Genomic DNA, 18,754 nt, shown 5'->3' on the forward strand with positions numbered 1-18,754 from the left:
TGTGTGGTTTTATCCTGGTTGCGCTTTTTATACTGTATTTCGTAATTGTGTTTTAAACTGTTGGGTGTTTTACTGTGGTTTTAATTTTTGTGAACCGCCCAGAGAGCTTCGGCTATTGGGCGGTATAAAAATGTAATAAATAAATAAATAAATAAATAAATAAGCAATGTAGGATTGCCATATTCTGAATCCACAAAACTGGGACAATTTTTTGGGGTGGGGTCTAGGATTTTTTAAAAAACAACTGAGCAATCAATCACTTTATTATGGTCTGAGACCAGCACAACATTAATCTAGAAACAGCAACCATACGAAGTAGTGCAGATCCTTAGTTCCCTTCTCCCAGGGATTTAACAGTCCTCTGAGGTTAATAGGTTATGATGTGTCCTCATAGCCAAGTGGCAGAATTTAGCAACCTTATAGTAAATGAGGGGTTTCTATCGGCAAGGATAAACTTGGTATAAAATTCTTCGGTGTTACCTGAAAGTCCTGTAGTAGAGGATGGATTAAGCCTGACCGGGCCTCTGAGTATAACGAGCAGTGTAAAAGCACATGAGAGGATGTCTCTATCTCACCTGAATCACATGGGCATAACCTTTGGGGGACTGGAATTCCTTGATATCTGCCTTCTGTGAACTTGGAAGGGAGAGCATTACAGCGAGCCCTAGTAAACGCCCACCTGTATTTATAATATGTAAGGGAGCTCAGATAGGCCGCAAGGCCATCTGAGGAGAACAGTAAATATATAGGATTTGGCTGAACAACTGAGCAATATGTAAAGGTCTAGGGAAAGAAAGCTATCTAAGCTTTAGTTATCTAATACTGCAATCCTATGTGTGTCTACTCAAAAACAAATCCTATTAAGTTAAATAGGGCTTATTCCCAGGTAAGTATGCATAGGATTGCAGCCTAAAGCACTTAAGCACCTGCAAATAAATAAAAGGCAAAGAACAGTGTAAGCAAACAAACACAAAAAAGTCACTAAATTACATTTTTCTACTAGTTCTCAAAAGCTAGAGGAGACTTCACTATGGAGACTTACACTCCACTGAGCAGGCTCAAGGCACCATTTCGGAGGTTGGAATTTCTCTGGCTGGCTGGAACAGGAATCCGGGATTCTTGACTGACTGGCCGGGACATTTTGGAAATGCTTGGAAACCGTGACATTCCCGGTTTTCTGGGACGTACGGCGATGCCAACACCTCGTCCCCTCCCCTCCCATGCTCTGTGGCTGCCATCTTGGCTCCTGGCAGCCAAAGCTTTCTGGAGTATGGGCTCCCTGGATTTTTTGTTCCCACGCAAAGTGCCTGCTGCATCTTCAGAAAGGCGTCGTCCTGTCCAGAAAGAAAGCTTGGACCAACTCCAGAACCACATAAGCACAGTACAGTTTTTGTGAACCGCCCAGAGAGCTTTGGCTATTGGGCGGTATAAAAATGTAATAAATCAATAAATAGAAATACAACAATAGTGTCTAGCTTGTGTCTTTGGACACATAACTTTAGTTAAAGAAACTGAAAGTCCAGAACTTTCAAGAAGCAAGTACTGGTGTAGTTAGGCTGGACAAAGCCATTTTCATGAGATGCAAAAAAATTGAAATTCATGCCCCATGTTTGATTGGTAGGTAAATAAAGCCAGACTGCTCACTTGAGGGAATGATATTAAAGGCAAAACTGAAGTGCTTTAGCCACATAATGAGAAGACAGGATACCCTGGAGAAGATGCTGATGCTAGGGAAAGTGGAAGGCAAAAGGAAGAGGGGCCGACCAAGGGCACGATGGAGGGATGATATTCTGGAGGTGACAGACTTGACCTTGGGGGAGCTAGGGGTGGCGATAGCCAACAGAGAGCTCTGGCTTGGGCTGGTCCATGAAGTCATGAAGAGTCATAGAATCATAGAATAGCAGAGTTGGAAGGGGCCTACAAGGCCATCGAGTCCAACCCCCTGTTCAATGCAGGAATCCACGCTAAAGCATCCCTGACAGAGGGTTGTCCAGCTGCCTCTTGAAGGCCTCTAGTTATTATTATTATTATTTATTTATTTATATAGCACCATCAATGTACATGGTGCTGTACAGAGTAAAACAGTAAATAGCAAGACCGTGCCACATAGGCTTACAATCTAATAAAATCATAGTAAAACAATAAGGAGGGGAAGAGAATGCAAACAGGTACAGGGTAGGGTAAGGAGGCACAGGGTAGGTAACTGAACGAATAAACAGTCGGAAGCGACTGAACGAATAAACAACATCATTTTTATGAGACTACCAGTGTAGGGTTAGCATATTTGAGATTTCATGTAAAAAAATTTAAATGAGAGAAATTTAGTACGTTGTTTTTTAAAAAATTAAAAATCCAATGTAAATTCATTTTTTAAATTATATATATATATATATATATATATATATATATATATATATATATATATATATATATATTTGAAGTCCACTCAGAGTAGAGCTTTCAGTGTATCATGCTCCCTCTCTATGGAACTCCCTACCTGTTCGTGTTAGGCAGGCACAAACCTTGTTGCATTTTCTGTCCCTGCTGAAGGCATTTTTATTTAAACAAGCTTTCCTTGACTGACCAGCCACGGTTTTATTGGTATACATTTGATTTTAAGAATTTTAATTCTGTAGTTTGATTCTTCTTTTTTTATTGTTCACTACTCAGGAATTTTAGTGGATATATAATGATATCTAAATCTTGTAACTACGTAAGATCTATGATGGTGGCACCTGGCATCTTTTTCTCTGTTCAAAAGCAGCCAGAGATTTTGACTGGTGTTGGAGAGGGACACTGCAATGTAAAAATGAATTTTAAAAACTGTTTTAGATTTTTCCTCATCTAACATTTTGTAATTCTACCCTTGTGCAACAGTGACAGATACTAAACATGGAAATTTTTGGCTTGTAATGTAAATAAAAGTTTTTGTTAAAGATTCTTCTGTATTATTTCATTTAAATATGGTAAATTACACATAATAGCAAGCTGTTAGGCCTTAGCTAGACCTAAGGTTTATCCCGGGGTCGTCCCTGCCTGCTCCCGGGATATCCTGTGTGTCATTTCCATGAACAAGGATGACCCCGGGACAATCCCAGGATAAACCTTAGGTCTAGCTAAGGCCTCTGTCTTATATTAAATTGAGCAAAATTAATGCAAAAGTATAATCTCCCATGGCAGAATAAGGCAGATTAGTAGAGAAATGACCTCAGGTCTGCAAATTCAGGAGGGGGCAAAAAGCTCTGTAATAGATGCCATGCTTTGCATGCAAAAGGTCCTAGGGTCAGTCCCAGGCTGGGAAAATGCCTTCCTGAAACACTGGGGAGCTACTGCCAGTCAGCATAGAACAGAGATATAGAACTGTGTTTTGGGAGAAATTGTGTAACTATATATTTACAAAAGCATCTCAGACAGAGTCCCTCCTACACAAACTATCTTAGGTGTTTGGACAACCATAATGAGAAGCAAATTTCATTCCTCAATTACGTACTCACTACTCTCTCCACAAAGCAGGGAATATTGCAGGAGCCCCTTGGAAGCAATTCCAATTTCATGTTCTACAGCACCAGGATGACTTTGGCAATTGTCCCCTTGATATATTTACATAAGACAACAACACATTTTTGTTAAAAGAGGCTAACAATACAGTTGTTTCTCAGACAATCCTATGAACTAGATGTTGAAGCCAACTTCAGATTGCAGCATGGTCTTTGAATAGGAATCAGCCATAAACATCTACAACTAGCTGGCTGCACAGTGTCTGGAAGTGCTTTCGGCAGGCTGCTCACCCCTGCTGCCACTTTAAACTAAAGTGTTCCAACCAGGTTCATGCTTAATGAACACAGGAAGCAGTTTGCTGGAAAAATAAATAGTAAGAAATCATGTGCGAGATTGCTGGAAACCACAAAAACATCTTCCATTTCTTTCAGGTGCACAGGGAAAAATTAAGAATTCCAGTCCCTAGTCCAGCCAGCAAGAATCTGGAAAAAAAATTGGCTGCTAGTGCAGCACTTTAATTTAAAGTGGAAGTTTTGATGGGAACAGTGCCAAGAGTATCCCTCCAACTCAAGGGCCAAATCTGCCCCTCCTGGGGTTCCCCAGATGGTCAGGCCCCTTCCCTGACCCCACTTCTTTCCCCCAACCTCCAATCATTTAGCATTTTCCCTGTTTTCCCCCATTATAAAAGGTTGAACTGCATCTCCTATGGCTTAGTCACTGCAGGAAGTGCTTTGAGCTGGTATTTTTTGTAGCTTTGGCTGGAATTTGGCCCTTGGTGCTATTTCCCACTTTTGTTTCTGTCAAGTCTTCGGAGTTTCTTCTCTTCATTTTTTGAGTCTTTACAGATGTCCTTACTTGGTTGGGTCCACCTAAGTCTCACTGGAATTAATAGAGCTTATAAGACATGATAGCACTCTTCAAATAATTAAAAGGTTGTCACACAGAGAAGGGCCAGGATCTCTTCTCCATTCTCCCAGAGTGCAGGACACGGAATAACGGGCTCAAGTTAAAGGAAGCTGGATTCCAGCTGGACATCAGGAAAAACTTCCTGGCTGTTAGAGCAGTACGACAATGGAATCAGTTACCTAGGGAGGTTGTGGGCTCTCCCATACTAGAGGCCTTCAAGAGGCAGCTGGACAACCCTCTGTCAGGGAAGCTTTAGGGTGGATTCCTGCATTGAGCAGGGGGTTGGACTCGATGGCCTTGTAGGCCCCCTTCCAACTCTGCTATTCTAGGATTCTATGTAGGATTGCAACCACTTGCCACCCCATGACAAACAGCTGCATTTAATTACACACTCAAGCTAACCAGGTCCCAAAAGTGAAAGTAGCCTGGACTGATAAAACAAGCCTCATGAGTGCCGGTGAGAGTCAGGGGTGTAAAAAGCACAGAGATCTTTGGCTGTGGGGCAGTATATAAAGGTAATAAAGATAAATAAAAAAATAAATATCACTCTGAAGCTGGACATCTTTTTTCCCACAAAGAAAGAACAAGATGAGGCCAACTTAATTTCAAGGTTTTTATTTCTCAGAAAAGCATGATGGCGAAGATGCTTTAGAGCAATTTCCATACCATTTTAGAGACAATCATGCTACACTGGGAGCTTCCATATTTACAAATCAAGGCTTTACTGAGCACAAAAATGACCATGCTCTTGCCCAATAGGAAAGCAGGTGCAGATCTATTATGGAAAAAGTTATTGTGGCAGACTGCTGAAACAGTTAACAGTGGCTTCTGGTTACGTTTTCTGTAAAAGGAGTAACAAAAAGAATGAAAAGGAACAGATTCTAAAAGATAAAGATTTTAGCCTTAGTCAAGGGCAGCCACAGCTACTTTTAAGAAGTCCCACACAACTCTAGTCAAAAGTATTTTTGAAGCACAAATTTTGTAAAATTCATCAAGTCAGTGATGTGATCGAATTTCTTACGAGAAATATCACGTGATCTAGAAGAAAAGTTTTATTACACAATATCCTCCTTTCATCGTTTCTCCAGTTTTTTGTACTTCGCTTCTGCAGAAGACAAAACATACAATCAGTGCAAGCAAAACAAGTAACAAGTTCCCTTTCAATTATGAATTTATTTATTTAAAACATTTATATCCCGCCCTATAGTATTACGATCTCAGAGTGGCGTACAGATAAAAACACAGTATAAAACAATAAATATGCACAATTAAAAACAAATTAAACCATGATCCGAGTTAAAACAATATATAATTTAAAAGCAGTAAAAGCAGTTAAAACAATGTGCCAGTGAGTTTAACCATCAAAGGCTTTGTTAAAAAGCCATGTTTTTACTTGGCGTCGAAATGCAATCAATGTTGGCGCCAATCGGGCCTCCAAGGGGAGGGCATTCCACAGTCGGGGTGCCACAACAGAGAAGGCCCTCTCCCTTGTCCCAACATAGCATATATGTTGCATTGGTGGGATGCGGAGAAGGGCTCCAACAGATTTAAGGATGAATCCAGGATGTATGTCTAGCCACAGTTCTCCACCACCCTTGGGAGGAATTCAATATTCTGTGGAAATTACAGAATTCCCATCGTCATTATACATTGTGGTCAGACGTTTAAGTCATTCTACTTTCTGTCTAACCCAACATACATACAGTAACAAAAATAGACTTTCTGCAGGAAAAAGAAAACACTAACACCAGGATCCAAAGAACTACTTTACTCAGTGGAATGGTCTTTTAAATGGCAGGCCCTTATGCCAGATTACCAACTTTGCTTTGAAACATCCCCTCCGTTACAAACAACATGGAATGTTGCTGTTTAAGCAACCTTCATTTGAAGTTCCCTTGAGCATACAGAGTTACATAGTTCTTTGGATCCAATGTGACAAGTGATATCATAAGTAGCTACCAAGTTTCTTTGAATAAGCATCCAGTTTGTAGGCCGCCTGTTCCAAAGATGCCACCTGCTCTTCAATTAGACTGATTTGTTCCAGATATGGCTGAAGTCCAGCATCTTGGAAAAAGTGGAGCCGTGTGGAGAAAATAAATAACGATCAGTTATTGACTCATTAAGGGTGAACAACTTTCATCACCTCTTGGCTCTTTAGACTTTTCACGGTCTAGCTCCTTCCTATCTCTCCTCTCTCATCTCACACTATTGCCCCGCTCGTGCTCTTCGCTCCTCTGATGCCATGTTTCTCGCCTGCCCAAGGGCCTCTACTTCCCTTGCTCGGCTTCGTCCATTCTCTTCTGCTGCCCCTTACGCCTGGAACACTCTTCCAGAACATTTGAGAACTACAAGTTCAACCACAGCTTTTAAAGCTCAACTAAAAACTTTTCTTTTTCCTAAAGCTTTTAAAACTTGATGTTGTGCAGACTTCTACTGTTACTTTCTACTGTTAGTTTTTCCCTACCCTGTGCCTGCTTACCCTACCCTGTACCTGTTTGCATTCTCTTCCCCTCCTTATTGTTTTACTATGATTTTATTAGATTGTAAGCCTATGTGGCACGGTCTTGCTATTTACTGTTTTACTCTGTACAGCACCATGTACATTGATGGTGCTATATAAATAAATAATAATAATAATAATAATAATAGATTCAAAACAAAGTGGCCAGAATACAGACGTTCATTTCCGCATAGAGAATGAAACTATTCCTGTTATATCTTTTTATATCTTAAAGTTATCATTATCTATTCAGCAATGGGATAAAGTGGTGTTAAGGATTATTATTTTAGTTTTATAAGCATCATAAGAACTGTAAACATTTGTATATCAAAATCACTGAATAAACAGATATAAAGGCAATGCATATGGAACAACAACCAGCAATTGCGCATCCAATATTTGTTTATAAAAAGAAAAAGATAAACAAACAGATTTTAAAATGTGAATTTTTTTGGCATTAAAATACTAGCTTCAGTCATAAAGAAGAGTATGCTGCAATACCACTTATAAACTAAGCCAGAATCAATTAGGAACAAGCCATAACTCAGAGACAAAGATTAGCCATTAACCCTGAATTAAACAACTAATAAAGCCAAGTTAATAAGCATAATGTGGTCCCTTCATCTCATCCTTCACACTGATATCAGGTTCCAACTGATCAACGACTCCATTCAAATGCTAGCACAGAGATCTTCACTAAGACTGCTCTGCCAGCATATTTCTCCCTCATTTGAAGGGACCACATGTAGAAAACAATATGAAAATGTAATTAATAAAAAATAATGAATTACATTCTGCTCCTACATATCCTCCATAATTCCATCAGGAACCCATGTGGATGGTTCATGGATATTACTACCCTATAATGCTTTTCTTAAAACCATAATCACATTACAAAAATAAATGAAACTACTACGTTCCATTCACAATCAATCTATGTTCAGGTTTACAGGAATCTTTTCACATGAGAATCCATGAATAATTTTCATAATACATGGATTTGATTCTACATCGTTAATACACTACATCATTAATACACTCACTGTTGGATTTTTAAGAGATAAGAGGGGAGATGGTGAAGACATAGAAAGGGTTTGCTTTTTCAGTTCAGACTGAATTGGAAAATATCTTAGATACATATTTGGGAGTAGTCAATTGTCAAAGGCAGTGGCTACAATTCAAATAAATTATATTCACACACAAAGAAGAACTGTATACACATAGCAAGAGATTTCGTCTAGAAGCCCACCACCTTTCCCATTAACAAATTAAAAATTAAAATTAAAAATTTCCCCATTAAAATTTCCCCTTTTTACTCTAAAATACTTTTGGCCTTTTTACCTGTTGGAGAAGCTAAAGCAGCCTACTCCATCCTGGTGCTCTCCAAATGTATTGAACTACAACCCCCATCTTTGGCCATATTATCTGGCATGATGGGAGTTGTAGTCCAGCACATCTGGAGGCACTGAGTTGGGGAAAACAGTGCTAAAGAAAACCTTCAAAAATTCCTCTTGTACACACATTTCTCACAACTGAACTTGCAGCTTCTTTGGATTTTGGCCCATAACATATCCTGTGATTGAAAGCCCTTCTCTCTTTCTACTTACATTTTTGATTCAAGTCTTTCAGGTTTCGACTTATATTTATAGCAATATCTTTCATTTCCAGGTACTTCAAACTCGTCAGCTTGTTCATATTTTCCAAGAGTTTATAGTCTTCACTAGTGGCTAAAAATAGGAGAAGGAAGAAAGGGAAAAGGCCTGCTTTATCTTCTATTATTATAGGACATAATTTGAATGACAATTAAGTTTCAATGAGGTAGCAGAATATTCGGATAGCTCGCTCAAGCTGGATATTTTAAACATGGAATTTCAATCTCTGGTCATGAAAATTATCACTGGAAGCAATCATCTTCCATTTCACTGTAACCACTCCTTAAATACTTACTTCTCATAAACAGCAAGGAGAAAATAAGAGTGTCACTGACTGTTTTCTAGCTGGGCAGTACACATGAAGCAACCAGATAGCGGTGAGGTGGGGCTACAGTGTGTAAAGGAAGCACGCCCCAACAATAGCTGGCTTCTCGACTGGATCTAGCACGGATCCCCAGGACTGGGATCTCTCCCACCCAGGCATCATATTTTTCAGGGAACTGCCTGTAAAGCTGCTCCTTGGCCATCAGATCTTTGGCCCCCTTCAGATCACGGACTCCCTCCGCATCCAGCCAAGCCTCCATAGCCGTCATCATTCATGTAGTGAACGCTGCAAAAGTTTCCTTTGGGCTCTTAGTCAGCTGCCGGAACTTTTGACGGCAATGTTCTGCCGTGAGGGCATACTGCTCCTTCGCCACGGTCTTGAAGTGCCCATAGTCATGGCGCAACTCCCGGGGAATGGTGGCTATCATCTCCCTCAATGTCCCGGAGACCTGCGGCCGCAACAGGCTCATCTTCTGGGAAGCCGGGACTCCCAACTCCTCACAGGTGTCCTCAAAGAGCGCCAGGAAAGCCCCCACATCGTCTCCCTCCTGGTACACCGGGAACGCCCGTCGGTCGAACCGTTGTCTCGACGTTCCTGCCGGCTCCCTCTCTCTCCATCTCAACCACCCTCAAGTGGCGGGTCATCAGCTCCAAGCATTCAGTATACATGCGCTGCATCTTCCCCATATCACTTTCTCCTTCTGTCCTCACGCCTGGGCCATTTCCGTCCGCCCTCTCCTGAGGGAGAGGAATCTCTTGGGGTTGCGGGACCTGCATGCCTGGGCCACCTCCGTCCATCATCCCTGCCTGGAATGCGATCTTCGGTCGGACATCGAACCATGTCCTCTCCTGCCCTTCGCCTGGCATCCAAAGCTGTGCGGTGTCGTCTCCGGGCCCTCTGGCGTGGTTTGGTTTGAGAACTCCCTGCCTGATGCCACTCAGGGAAGGTAGAAGATAAAAGATTTTGGCAGCACTCTTATACACATTTACTTGGAATTAAGTACCACTGAACTCAATAGTATTTACTTCTGAGAAAATATGCATTGGATTTTGTTTAATGCAAGCTTACCTGTCAATTCGCCTGTTAGGTAAATGGCCATTTTTTGGAACATATCCTTACAAAGTTCATTGATATCTTCCTCTGCTGGTTCTGTAGCTTCTTCTGCTGTTTCAACAGCAGGATCGTCTATTCAGATTTAGAAGAACAACAGAAAATGGAAAAGGAAAACAGTAGCAGTTTTAGTTGCATCCACATTCACGGAAATGAATGAAGCTATCCAATATTTATCTTTAAAAATTCAGTACTTATACAGGAATGGGATAAAGTGGTGTATTGAGGATTAGGAGATCTTTTACTTTTTTAAGTGTTGTGAGAACAGTAGTAATACATTTGTATAAGGAAAACAATGTGAATATGCAATTAATAAAAGAACATATTACATACTGCTTCTACTGATTAAAGTCATTGTCAAATCTAGATGTGGATGACTTTCTTTGGGAAGGGCACTGCATAGATGGGGTGCCAGCGCCAAAAATGCCATTTCTATCTCATTTAGTGGGGACACTTGGAGAAGCGCCTACAAAGATAATCTCAACGCTTGCTCAACGCCAAAGACTACAGAAATGTATCATGCAAAATCATATACCAGTACACATATTTTTTTCAGACTTTTGGCTCACATTAACACCACTCACCACAATTTCATTTCTAAACAATTAGGGAAAATCAACTCCCTTGGGAAAAACATCACAGCCAAGATATAGAATGAAAGACAATCGGCCAGTTTGCACGACACAACAGCCCATGGTTGGTTAATTTTTGATGGATTGATTGATTACATTTATATATCGCCCCATAGCCGAAGCTCTCTGGGCCGTTTACGAAAGTTAACCCTAACCCCTGAAGAGCTGAGACATATATGGCTGGCCTCTTTTATCTGATTTATACACTGCATTTCTACCAAAAAATGGCACTCAAAGAGGCTTGCAAAAATAATTTGAAATCAATAAAATACATTAAAATACAACAAAAACTACAATTACAGAATATAAACTACATCTAAACCAACAGACCAACTTACAGGCCTTCTTGAATGAAACGGTCCTTGTTTGCCAGCAGAAGAAAAGCAGAGGAGCAAACCCAGCCTTGCTTGTGAAGGAGTATGAATATACAGCCACCAACTGGTGGTCATGTCAGGAAAACCCAGCCAGTTGGGGTTGAGTGCTCAACAATGCTTGGATAATCCACAGTAGGGCTATGCAAGAATTGTTTAGCCCACAAATAACTCCTGCTGGCCAGGTTCACATGACACAACAACCCCCAGTTGGGGGATGCATAATCATAATGGTGGCTGGCATGTGCCACAGCTCCAAAAAGGTTAATTAACCCACGATGGCCTTGCATGTTTTCCGAACCAGATCACTGAAAATTGATCTGCTCATGCAGTGTCTGCAATGCAGGATACAACTATGGCATCCCTGACAGATGGCCATCCAACCTCTGCTTAATATTTCATTCTCTTCCATTAAGAAGCTAGTCCTAATATCTAGCTGAAATCTGCTTCCCTGCAATATCCATCCATTGGTTCTACCTGTGCTCTCTGAAGCAACAGATAATGTCTTTGCCATTTTCCAGATGGCATCCTTAATCTTCTCTTCTCCAGGTGAAACATACCTAGCTCTTTCAAGCATTCCTCATTGGCCTTGGTTCCAGACCACTCAACACCCTTGGTTATCCTTCTCTGGACATAGTTCAGTTGGGGCATGTCCAACACAGTATGGAACACAACTATTACTCTCCATGAACTGGACACTACACTTCTAAGATTGAATTAGCTTTTTTGATAGTTCATTGCTGGCTTATCAGGCTGGTGGGGGTGGCTATAGGATTCTTTCAGATTCCTGGATCTGAGGCTGGAGATAGCACTCAAACCCAGGAATCTGAACTCCCCTCCCTGCTGGCAGACTGAACCATACCGGTGAACTCAAAGGGAAGGGAGAGGGTGTGTGTGTGCCAGTGGGCAGGGAGAGTATGGCTTATGCCCTATCTCCAGCCTTTCCCAGTCTCCTTCCCTCTTTCATGCCTAAGCTAGATGGGCCAGTCTAGCTAAACTGCAGATCTAGAGACAGAGTGCAGCTCCCTCATTGCTTTGGATACTTGTAAGCCTAGGAGTGCCCAGTGCAAATCCGATAGGATTGCACTCCGAGAAACATGTACTGTTTCTCGGAGTGCACATGTACTGCTGCCAAGCCAAATCTCCTCTCATTCAGTACTTGTGCCTTTAATTCTTTTTGACCTAGATGCAGGACTTTACATTGACCTCTGAATTTCATCTTGTTGGGTTCAGCATAGAATCATAGAATAGCAGAATTGGAAGGGACCTACAAGGCCATCGAGTCCAACTCCCTGCTCAATGCAGGAATCCACCCTAAAGCATCCCTGACAGATGGTTGTCCAGTTGCCTCTTGAAGGCCTCCAGTGTGGGAGAGCCCACAATCTCCCTAGGTAACTGATTCCATTGTCGTACTGCTCTAACGGTCAGGAAGTTTTTCCTGATGTCCAGCCGGAATCTGGCTTCCTTTAACTTGAGCCCGTTATTCCGTGTCCTGCACTCTGGGAGGATCGAGAAGAGATCCTGGCCCTCCTCTGTGTGACAACCTTTGAAGTATTTGAAGAGTGCTATCATGTCTCCCCTCAATCTTCTCTTCTCAAGGCTAAACATGCCTAGTTCTTTCAGTCTCTCTTCATAGGGCTTTGTTTCCAGACCCCTGACCATCCTGGCTGCCCTCTTCTGAACACGCTCCAGCTTGTCTGCATCCTTCTTGAATTGTGGAGCCCAGAACTGGATTACTGGATTCATTACAACTTCTCAAGATTATTTTGACTCTTGATTGTCTTCTATGGTGTTACCTGTCTCTTCCAGCTTTGTGTCATCTGTAGATTTGGTAAGCCACCTCTCTGTGCCGTCATCCAAGTATGCACAACAGTGTTGAACAGCACAGGGCCTAGTGTAGAGCTTTGTGACACTGAACTCAAGACCTCCCTCCAGTTTGATGCAGAGCCATGGCTAAGCACTCCTTGAGTACTGTTGCTGAACCACCTGTGGATCTCCAACAACTGTTTCCATCACAGGATTCAGAGAATGTATCAGACACTGGGAGTCCAATAAGTCTGAACGAACACTAAGCACCTCATTTTAAGAATAACTTGATTTTTTAAAAACAGGTAGCCATTTACTTTTAAAAACTAATCTTACATGCTTCACCCAAAGGTCAGGATATCTACCTATGGATTAAAAGAGTGTTTAAAATGGTGTTCTACTATAAGAACACCATTTAGCACCATCATGAAATAGAAAAAAACGCATGTTTTAGCGTTGATGAAAGTTACAGTACATCAAGCCCTTCCTGCTCCAAACACATATAGGCTTTATGCTGTCAGCTCCTGAAACGACCCACAAGCGGGGAGCTTCCACCCGGGGCAATCCTTCCTTCCGCCTTTCAAGAGGCTGATTAAAGAAACGTTTGCCCTGAGAAGGGAAAAGAGGAGGCGGCTCAGCCCACGAGTTCGCTGTTATTGCGTGTGGTTGTTACTGCCTCTCGGAGAAACGTTCATTAATCGTGTTTTTTTTCTTTTCTTCCAAAAATGACAAATCAATACTGTCAAAAAACTTTTTTAAAAACCCAGACACAACTAAATTCATAAGGCAGCGTGCCTACTTGCTTTTTGGTCACGTTGCAAAGGTCAGGCTGTGTAGGAAACGCCTCTTGCGTGGAGGGTCCCCAAATCCTGCCTCCCCAGTTCCCTGCCTCGGGAGGAAGCGGCAGCCGCGGTCCCGGGAGTGGCGGGGGGGGGGGGCTTTCTGAGGAAGCCCCACGGGACCCCCCACCCTCCGCCTGCTCGAGCCGGACCAAGGAGAGCAGCAGCAGCCCCCCCACCCCCCAAGAGGAGAAGAACCCTCAGCCCCCCCTTCATCTTACGCTTGGCGGGTGGCAGCTGAGCCTCCAGGGGCTCCTCCGGGGCGGGGGTGGCCATGGCAACCGGCCCCCCCTCGCGCCCTTCGAGCAGGAAGACACCGGCCACTTCCGGGACGCCTCCGGCGCCTACTGCGCATGTCGGAAGTGGGCGGGCTGATAACTAGGCCGCCTCCTTGTCCCGGGCGGCTTCCCTTGCGGGCGGCGCTCTCAGGTGGGCGGTTTCTTCGCCTTCGGATTCATGTATTCATTCATTGCATTTTTATACCGCCCAATAGCCGAAGCTCTCTGGGCGGTTTACAAAAATGAAAACTACAACAATATTTAATAATAATAATAATAATAATAATAATAATAATAATAATAATAATAATAAATTTATTTATTTATTTATTACCCGCCTCTCCCTTTGGATCGAGGCGGGGAACAACATTAGTGCAGGAATCAACACATTTTTTAAAAAAATCTTGATTTTACATTAATCTGGGTAGGCCTGCCAGAAAGGCTAGTCTTCAAAGCTGATTTAAAATCACAGAGGGAGTTAATATTATGACTCTCCTCCTGCAGGCCGTTACATAATCCAGGGCGACAGAAGAAAAGGCCCTCTGAGAAACTGATGTCAGCCTAGTTTTGGCTGACTGAAGTAAGTTCACCCCAGAGGACCTGATAATAATAATAATAATAATAATAATAATAATAATAATAATAATAATAATAATTTATTTCTTACCCGCCTCTCCCTTTGGGTTGAGGCATTCTGTACATTAGTACAGAATCAATACATCTTAAAAGTTCTTAATTTTACATTGATCTGGATAGGCCTGCCAGAATATACTAATCAAGAACATCACAATAATATTCAAAAATACACTAAATACAAGTTTACAGCAAAACAAACACAGATAAGATAAAAAAGAAAAGGAAGCTGGAGAGCTCTTCCCACCCCCAGCCCCTTATCAGCGAATTAAAAGTGTCAGCTACTTCTAGGAGACGGTGTGTGTGTGTTTGTGTGTGTGTGAAATAGAAGACTTCATAGGGCAATATTGTGTCCCCACTAACCCCAAAGTAGAAGCAAATGATTTTCAAACTGGGCTTGTACTGTGTGAAAAATGTTATTATTTAGCTTTTTAATTTTGTTTAAAAACAAAACAACACCCGCCAATTTTCAAGGGGGAGAAACCAATTTAGTTAATAGTGTCCATGTTTTGAAATCACACAGTCATGTCAAAAATGCGCTATATAGCAAAAAAAAAAAATACATACAAAACATGCCGTATTTCTTAGATTCTAAGGCGCCATCAATTGTAAGACGCACACGAATTTCAGTACCACCAACAGAAAAAATGCTTTGATTCTAAGAAATAATAAACACATCTACGATTCTAAGACGCACCCCATTTTTAGCGATGTTTATATGGGGAAAAAGTGCGTCTTAGAATTGAAGAAATACAGTATTTCAAGATGGAACAAAGGTAAGTCTTGTCAAATAATAAACCGCCTCCTAAGTAGCCACTTAATTGAATGCAGGCAACCGTTGTGCTTACTTAAGTCCTATGCTCAGAATATGCTGGTTGAGGTGTGGATGAACCATAGACTGTGAGACAAACTCCTGCCATGAAAGATGCTGTTAGATATGCTGGCAGAAGAGTCCCCAAAGCACCGAGGTCAAAAGGTTTGACTATGGCGATCTCACAAAAATCGCGGTGTCTCTAAAACTGCCACACTTATGCACAAATGTTGGGGTGTTTAGGGGGTGATAGCCCCCCCGCATCCTCTTTTTGGGGCCAATAATTATGACTTAAGATACATGGATGAAACAAGCAGCCTCTGTTTGCAGAATAGTGTGCATAATTCCAGACTGTCCAGTCTGACTGACTGTTGGGGGTATACAGGCTTTCTGAGCCCACCAGAAAAGGGGACATATAATTTAGGTTGTAAGATATATTGGGCAGGTTGCACAGTCTGGAATTACCGCATTTCTTCGATTCTAAGATGCCATCGATTGTAAGACGCACATTAATTTCAGTACCACCAACAGAAAAAAAAGCTTTGATTCTAAGAAATAATAAACACACCTGCGATTCTAAGACGCACCCCATTTTTAGTGATGTTTATATGGGGAAAAAGTATATCTTAGAATCGGAGAAATACAGTACACTATTCCCCAACAGATGGTGGTTTCATCCGTGTACCTTATGAAGTAATTTTTGGCTCTGAAAAGCAGTTTGGGGGGCCACCAGTTACTAAACACCCCAACATTTGTGCATAAGTATGGCAGTTTTAAAGGACTGGACTTGCCCATAGGGAAACCATACTTGCCCATAGGGATCCATTGGAAAGCACTTGCCCCTAGGGACCTATAGGACAGAATTGTCCATAGAGAAACCATACTTGCCCATACAACTGCATGTATGTTGTGTAGTTGTGTGCTTTGAGCACTCTATATACATTAGATCATTCACATTACTGCCTTCTTGGAATGCAGAGATGGCCAGGGCGGTGGACACGATTGCTCCTGAGCGCCCTCTCTCACGTTGTGGAGCCACACCAGCCCCCTGGTTTTCCAGTGAGCTGGCAGCAATGAAACGAGTGAGACGGAGGCTAGAGCGACGTTGGCGGAAAACTCGGAGTGAATCTGATCGAACACAGGCTAGAGCCTATCTGAAGGCCTACTCTGCGGCAATTCGGGCAGCGAAAAAACTTTTTTTCTCTGCCACTATTGCGTCTGCAAAGAGCCGTCCAGCAAAGCTGTTTCGGGTGGTCAGGGGCCTTCTACACTCTGGCCCCCCAAAAGTGATTTCAGACCTTTCAACAGCCTGTTGTGACCAATTTGCCCAGCACTTTGCAGACAAAATCGCTCGGATCCGCTCTGACTTGGATGCTAATGTTGATGCAGACCCAGTGGATGTAACTTTGGCACCTGCTTGTCCAGTATTATTGGATACCTTTCAATTTGCACAGTCCGATGATGTGGACAGGGTCCTTGGATTGGTGAGAGCCACCACGTGTATACTAGATCCTTGCCCTTCCTGGCTTATAAAAGCTGCCAGAGGGGGACTGGCTGAGTGGGTAAGCGGAGTGGTCAATGCCTCCCTTCGCCAAGGTAGGGTCCCAGCCTGTTTGAAGGAGGCAGTGGTAAGACCCACACTGAAAAAGCCCTCCTTGGCCCCCACTGTATTGGATAACTACCGGCCAGTCTCCAACATCCCATTTTTGGGCAAGGTATTAGAGCGTGTGGTGGCCTCCCAACTCCAGGGATTCCTGGATGAGACGGATTATCTAGATCCATTTCAATCTGGCTTCAGGCCTGGTTATGGGACAGAAACAGCTTTGGTCGCCTTGGTGGATGATCTTCGCCGGGAACTGGACAGGGGGAGTATGTCCCTGCTGGTTCTGCTGGACCTCTCAGCGGCGTTCGATACCATCGACCATGGTATCCTTCTGGGCCGCCTTGCTGGGATGGGTCTTGGAGGCACTGTTTTACAGTGGCTCCATTCCTTCCTGGATGGACGGACCCAGAAGGTGGTACTGGGGGACTCCTGTTTGACTCCTTGGCCATTGGCCTGTGGAGTCCCTCAGGGCTCTGTTTTGTCCCCCATGCTATTTAACATATACATGAAACCGTTGGGAGGGGTTATCCGGAGTTGTGGGGTGCAGTGCCACCAGTACGCTGATGACACCCAACTCTACTACTCCTTTCCACCCAATTCCAAGGAAGCAGTTTCTGTGCTAAACCGCTGTTTGTTGGCAGTAATGGATTGGATGAGGGCGAACAAATTGAAGCTCAATCCAGATAAGACAGAGGTGCTCCTGGTCAGTCGAAAGGCAGATCAGGGAATAGGGATTCAGCTTGTGTTGGATGGGGTTACACTCCCCCTGAAGACGCAGGTCCGCAGCTTGGGTGTGCTTCTGGATTCAGCCCTGAGCCTGGATACCCAGGTTTCGGCGGTGGCCAGGAGTTCATTTGCACAGTTAAAGCTAGTGCGCCAGCTGCGCCCGTTCCTAGAGATGTCGGACCTGGCCACGGTGACACATGCCTTAGTTACATCCCGATTGGATTACTGTAACGCGCTCTACGTGGGGCTGCCTTTGAAGAGTGTTCGGAAACTCCAGCTGGTTCAAAGAGCTGCAGCCAGATTGTTGACCGGGGCTGGTTACAGGGAGCAGACAACTCCCCTGTTAAAACAGCTCCACTGGCTTCCAGTCTGTTTCCGGGCACAATTCAAAGTGCTGGTTATGACCTATAAAGCTCTATATGGTTCGGGTCCAGGTTATTTGAAAGAACGTATTCTCCCTTATGAGCCTGCCCGTGCTTTGAGATCTTCTGGAGAGGCCCTTCTTTTAGTCCCACCTTCTTCACAGGCACGCTTGGTGGGAACATGGCAGAGGGCCTTCTCGTTGGCTGCTCCGGTGCTCTGGAACTCTCTTCCTGGGGAAGCTAGGCTGGCCCCCTCCTTGATGGGCTTTCGGAAGCAGGCTAAAACTTTTTTGTTCAAGCAGGCCTTTGGAGAATAATCCAGCCCTCCATCTATGTTAATGTTTTATAATTTTGTTGTGTATTTTTTAATTGTTTATGGTTTTGTTTCCCTCCCCCCCCCATGTATATTTTAAACTTTGTAAGGCCACCTTGAGGCCCAGCATTGGGCAAAAGGCGGGATACAAATAAATATAATAATAATAATAATAATAATAATAATAATAATAATAATAATAATAATAATTCTTTTGTTTGAACGTGCTGATCATGACCATATATGGCAATATTTTAAAGACATTCCCTCTGTAGGTAGAAAAAGGAAAGCATTCTCTCTTCAGTGAGATAAAGGGATGCCAGTCCTACTTGTAATAATGAAACGGTATGAAAATGCATCAGTTCATTTTCATTAATTTCATTGCGTCC

General features: G+C 42.8%; 1 protein-coding gene across 1 annotated transcript; it reads right to left on the reverse strand.

The window, feature by feature from the left end:
- Positions 1-5,003: 5,003 nt before the first annotated feature.
- On the reverse strand, positions 5,004-13,968 carry BLOC1S2 (biogenesis of lysosomal organelles complex 1 subunit 2). The gene is made up of 5 exons (XM_063133199.1): positions 13,861-13,968; positions 9,950-10,066; positions 8,512-8,631; positions 6,364-6,468; positions 5,004-5,509 (listed from the first exon to the last, which is right to left on the reverse strand). The coding sequence occupies exons 1-5, from the start codon at positions 13,913-13,915 to the stop codon at positions 5,478-5,480; spliced, it is 429 nt and encodes a 142-aa protein (XP_062989269.1). The 5' UTR covers positions 13,916-13,968; the 3' UTR covers positions 5,004-5,477.
- Between the last annotated feature and the right edge of the window lie 4,786 nt (positions 13,969-18,754).

Source organism: Elgaria multicarinata, chromosome 8, assembly GCF_023053635.1.
Source record: "Elgaria multicarinata webbii isolate HBS135686 ecotype San Diego chromosome 8, rElgMul1.1.pri, whole genome shotgun sequence".
NCBI classification, from domain to species: Eukaryota; Metazoa; Chordata; class Lepidosauria; order Squamata; family Anguidae; genus Elgaria; species Elgaria multicarinata.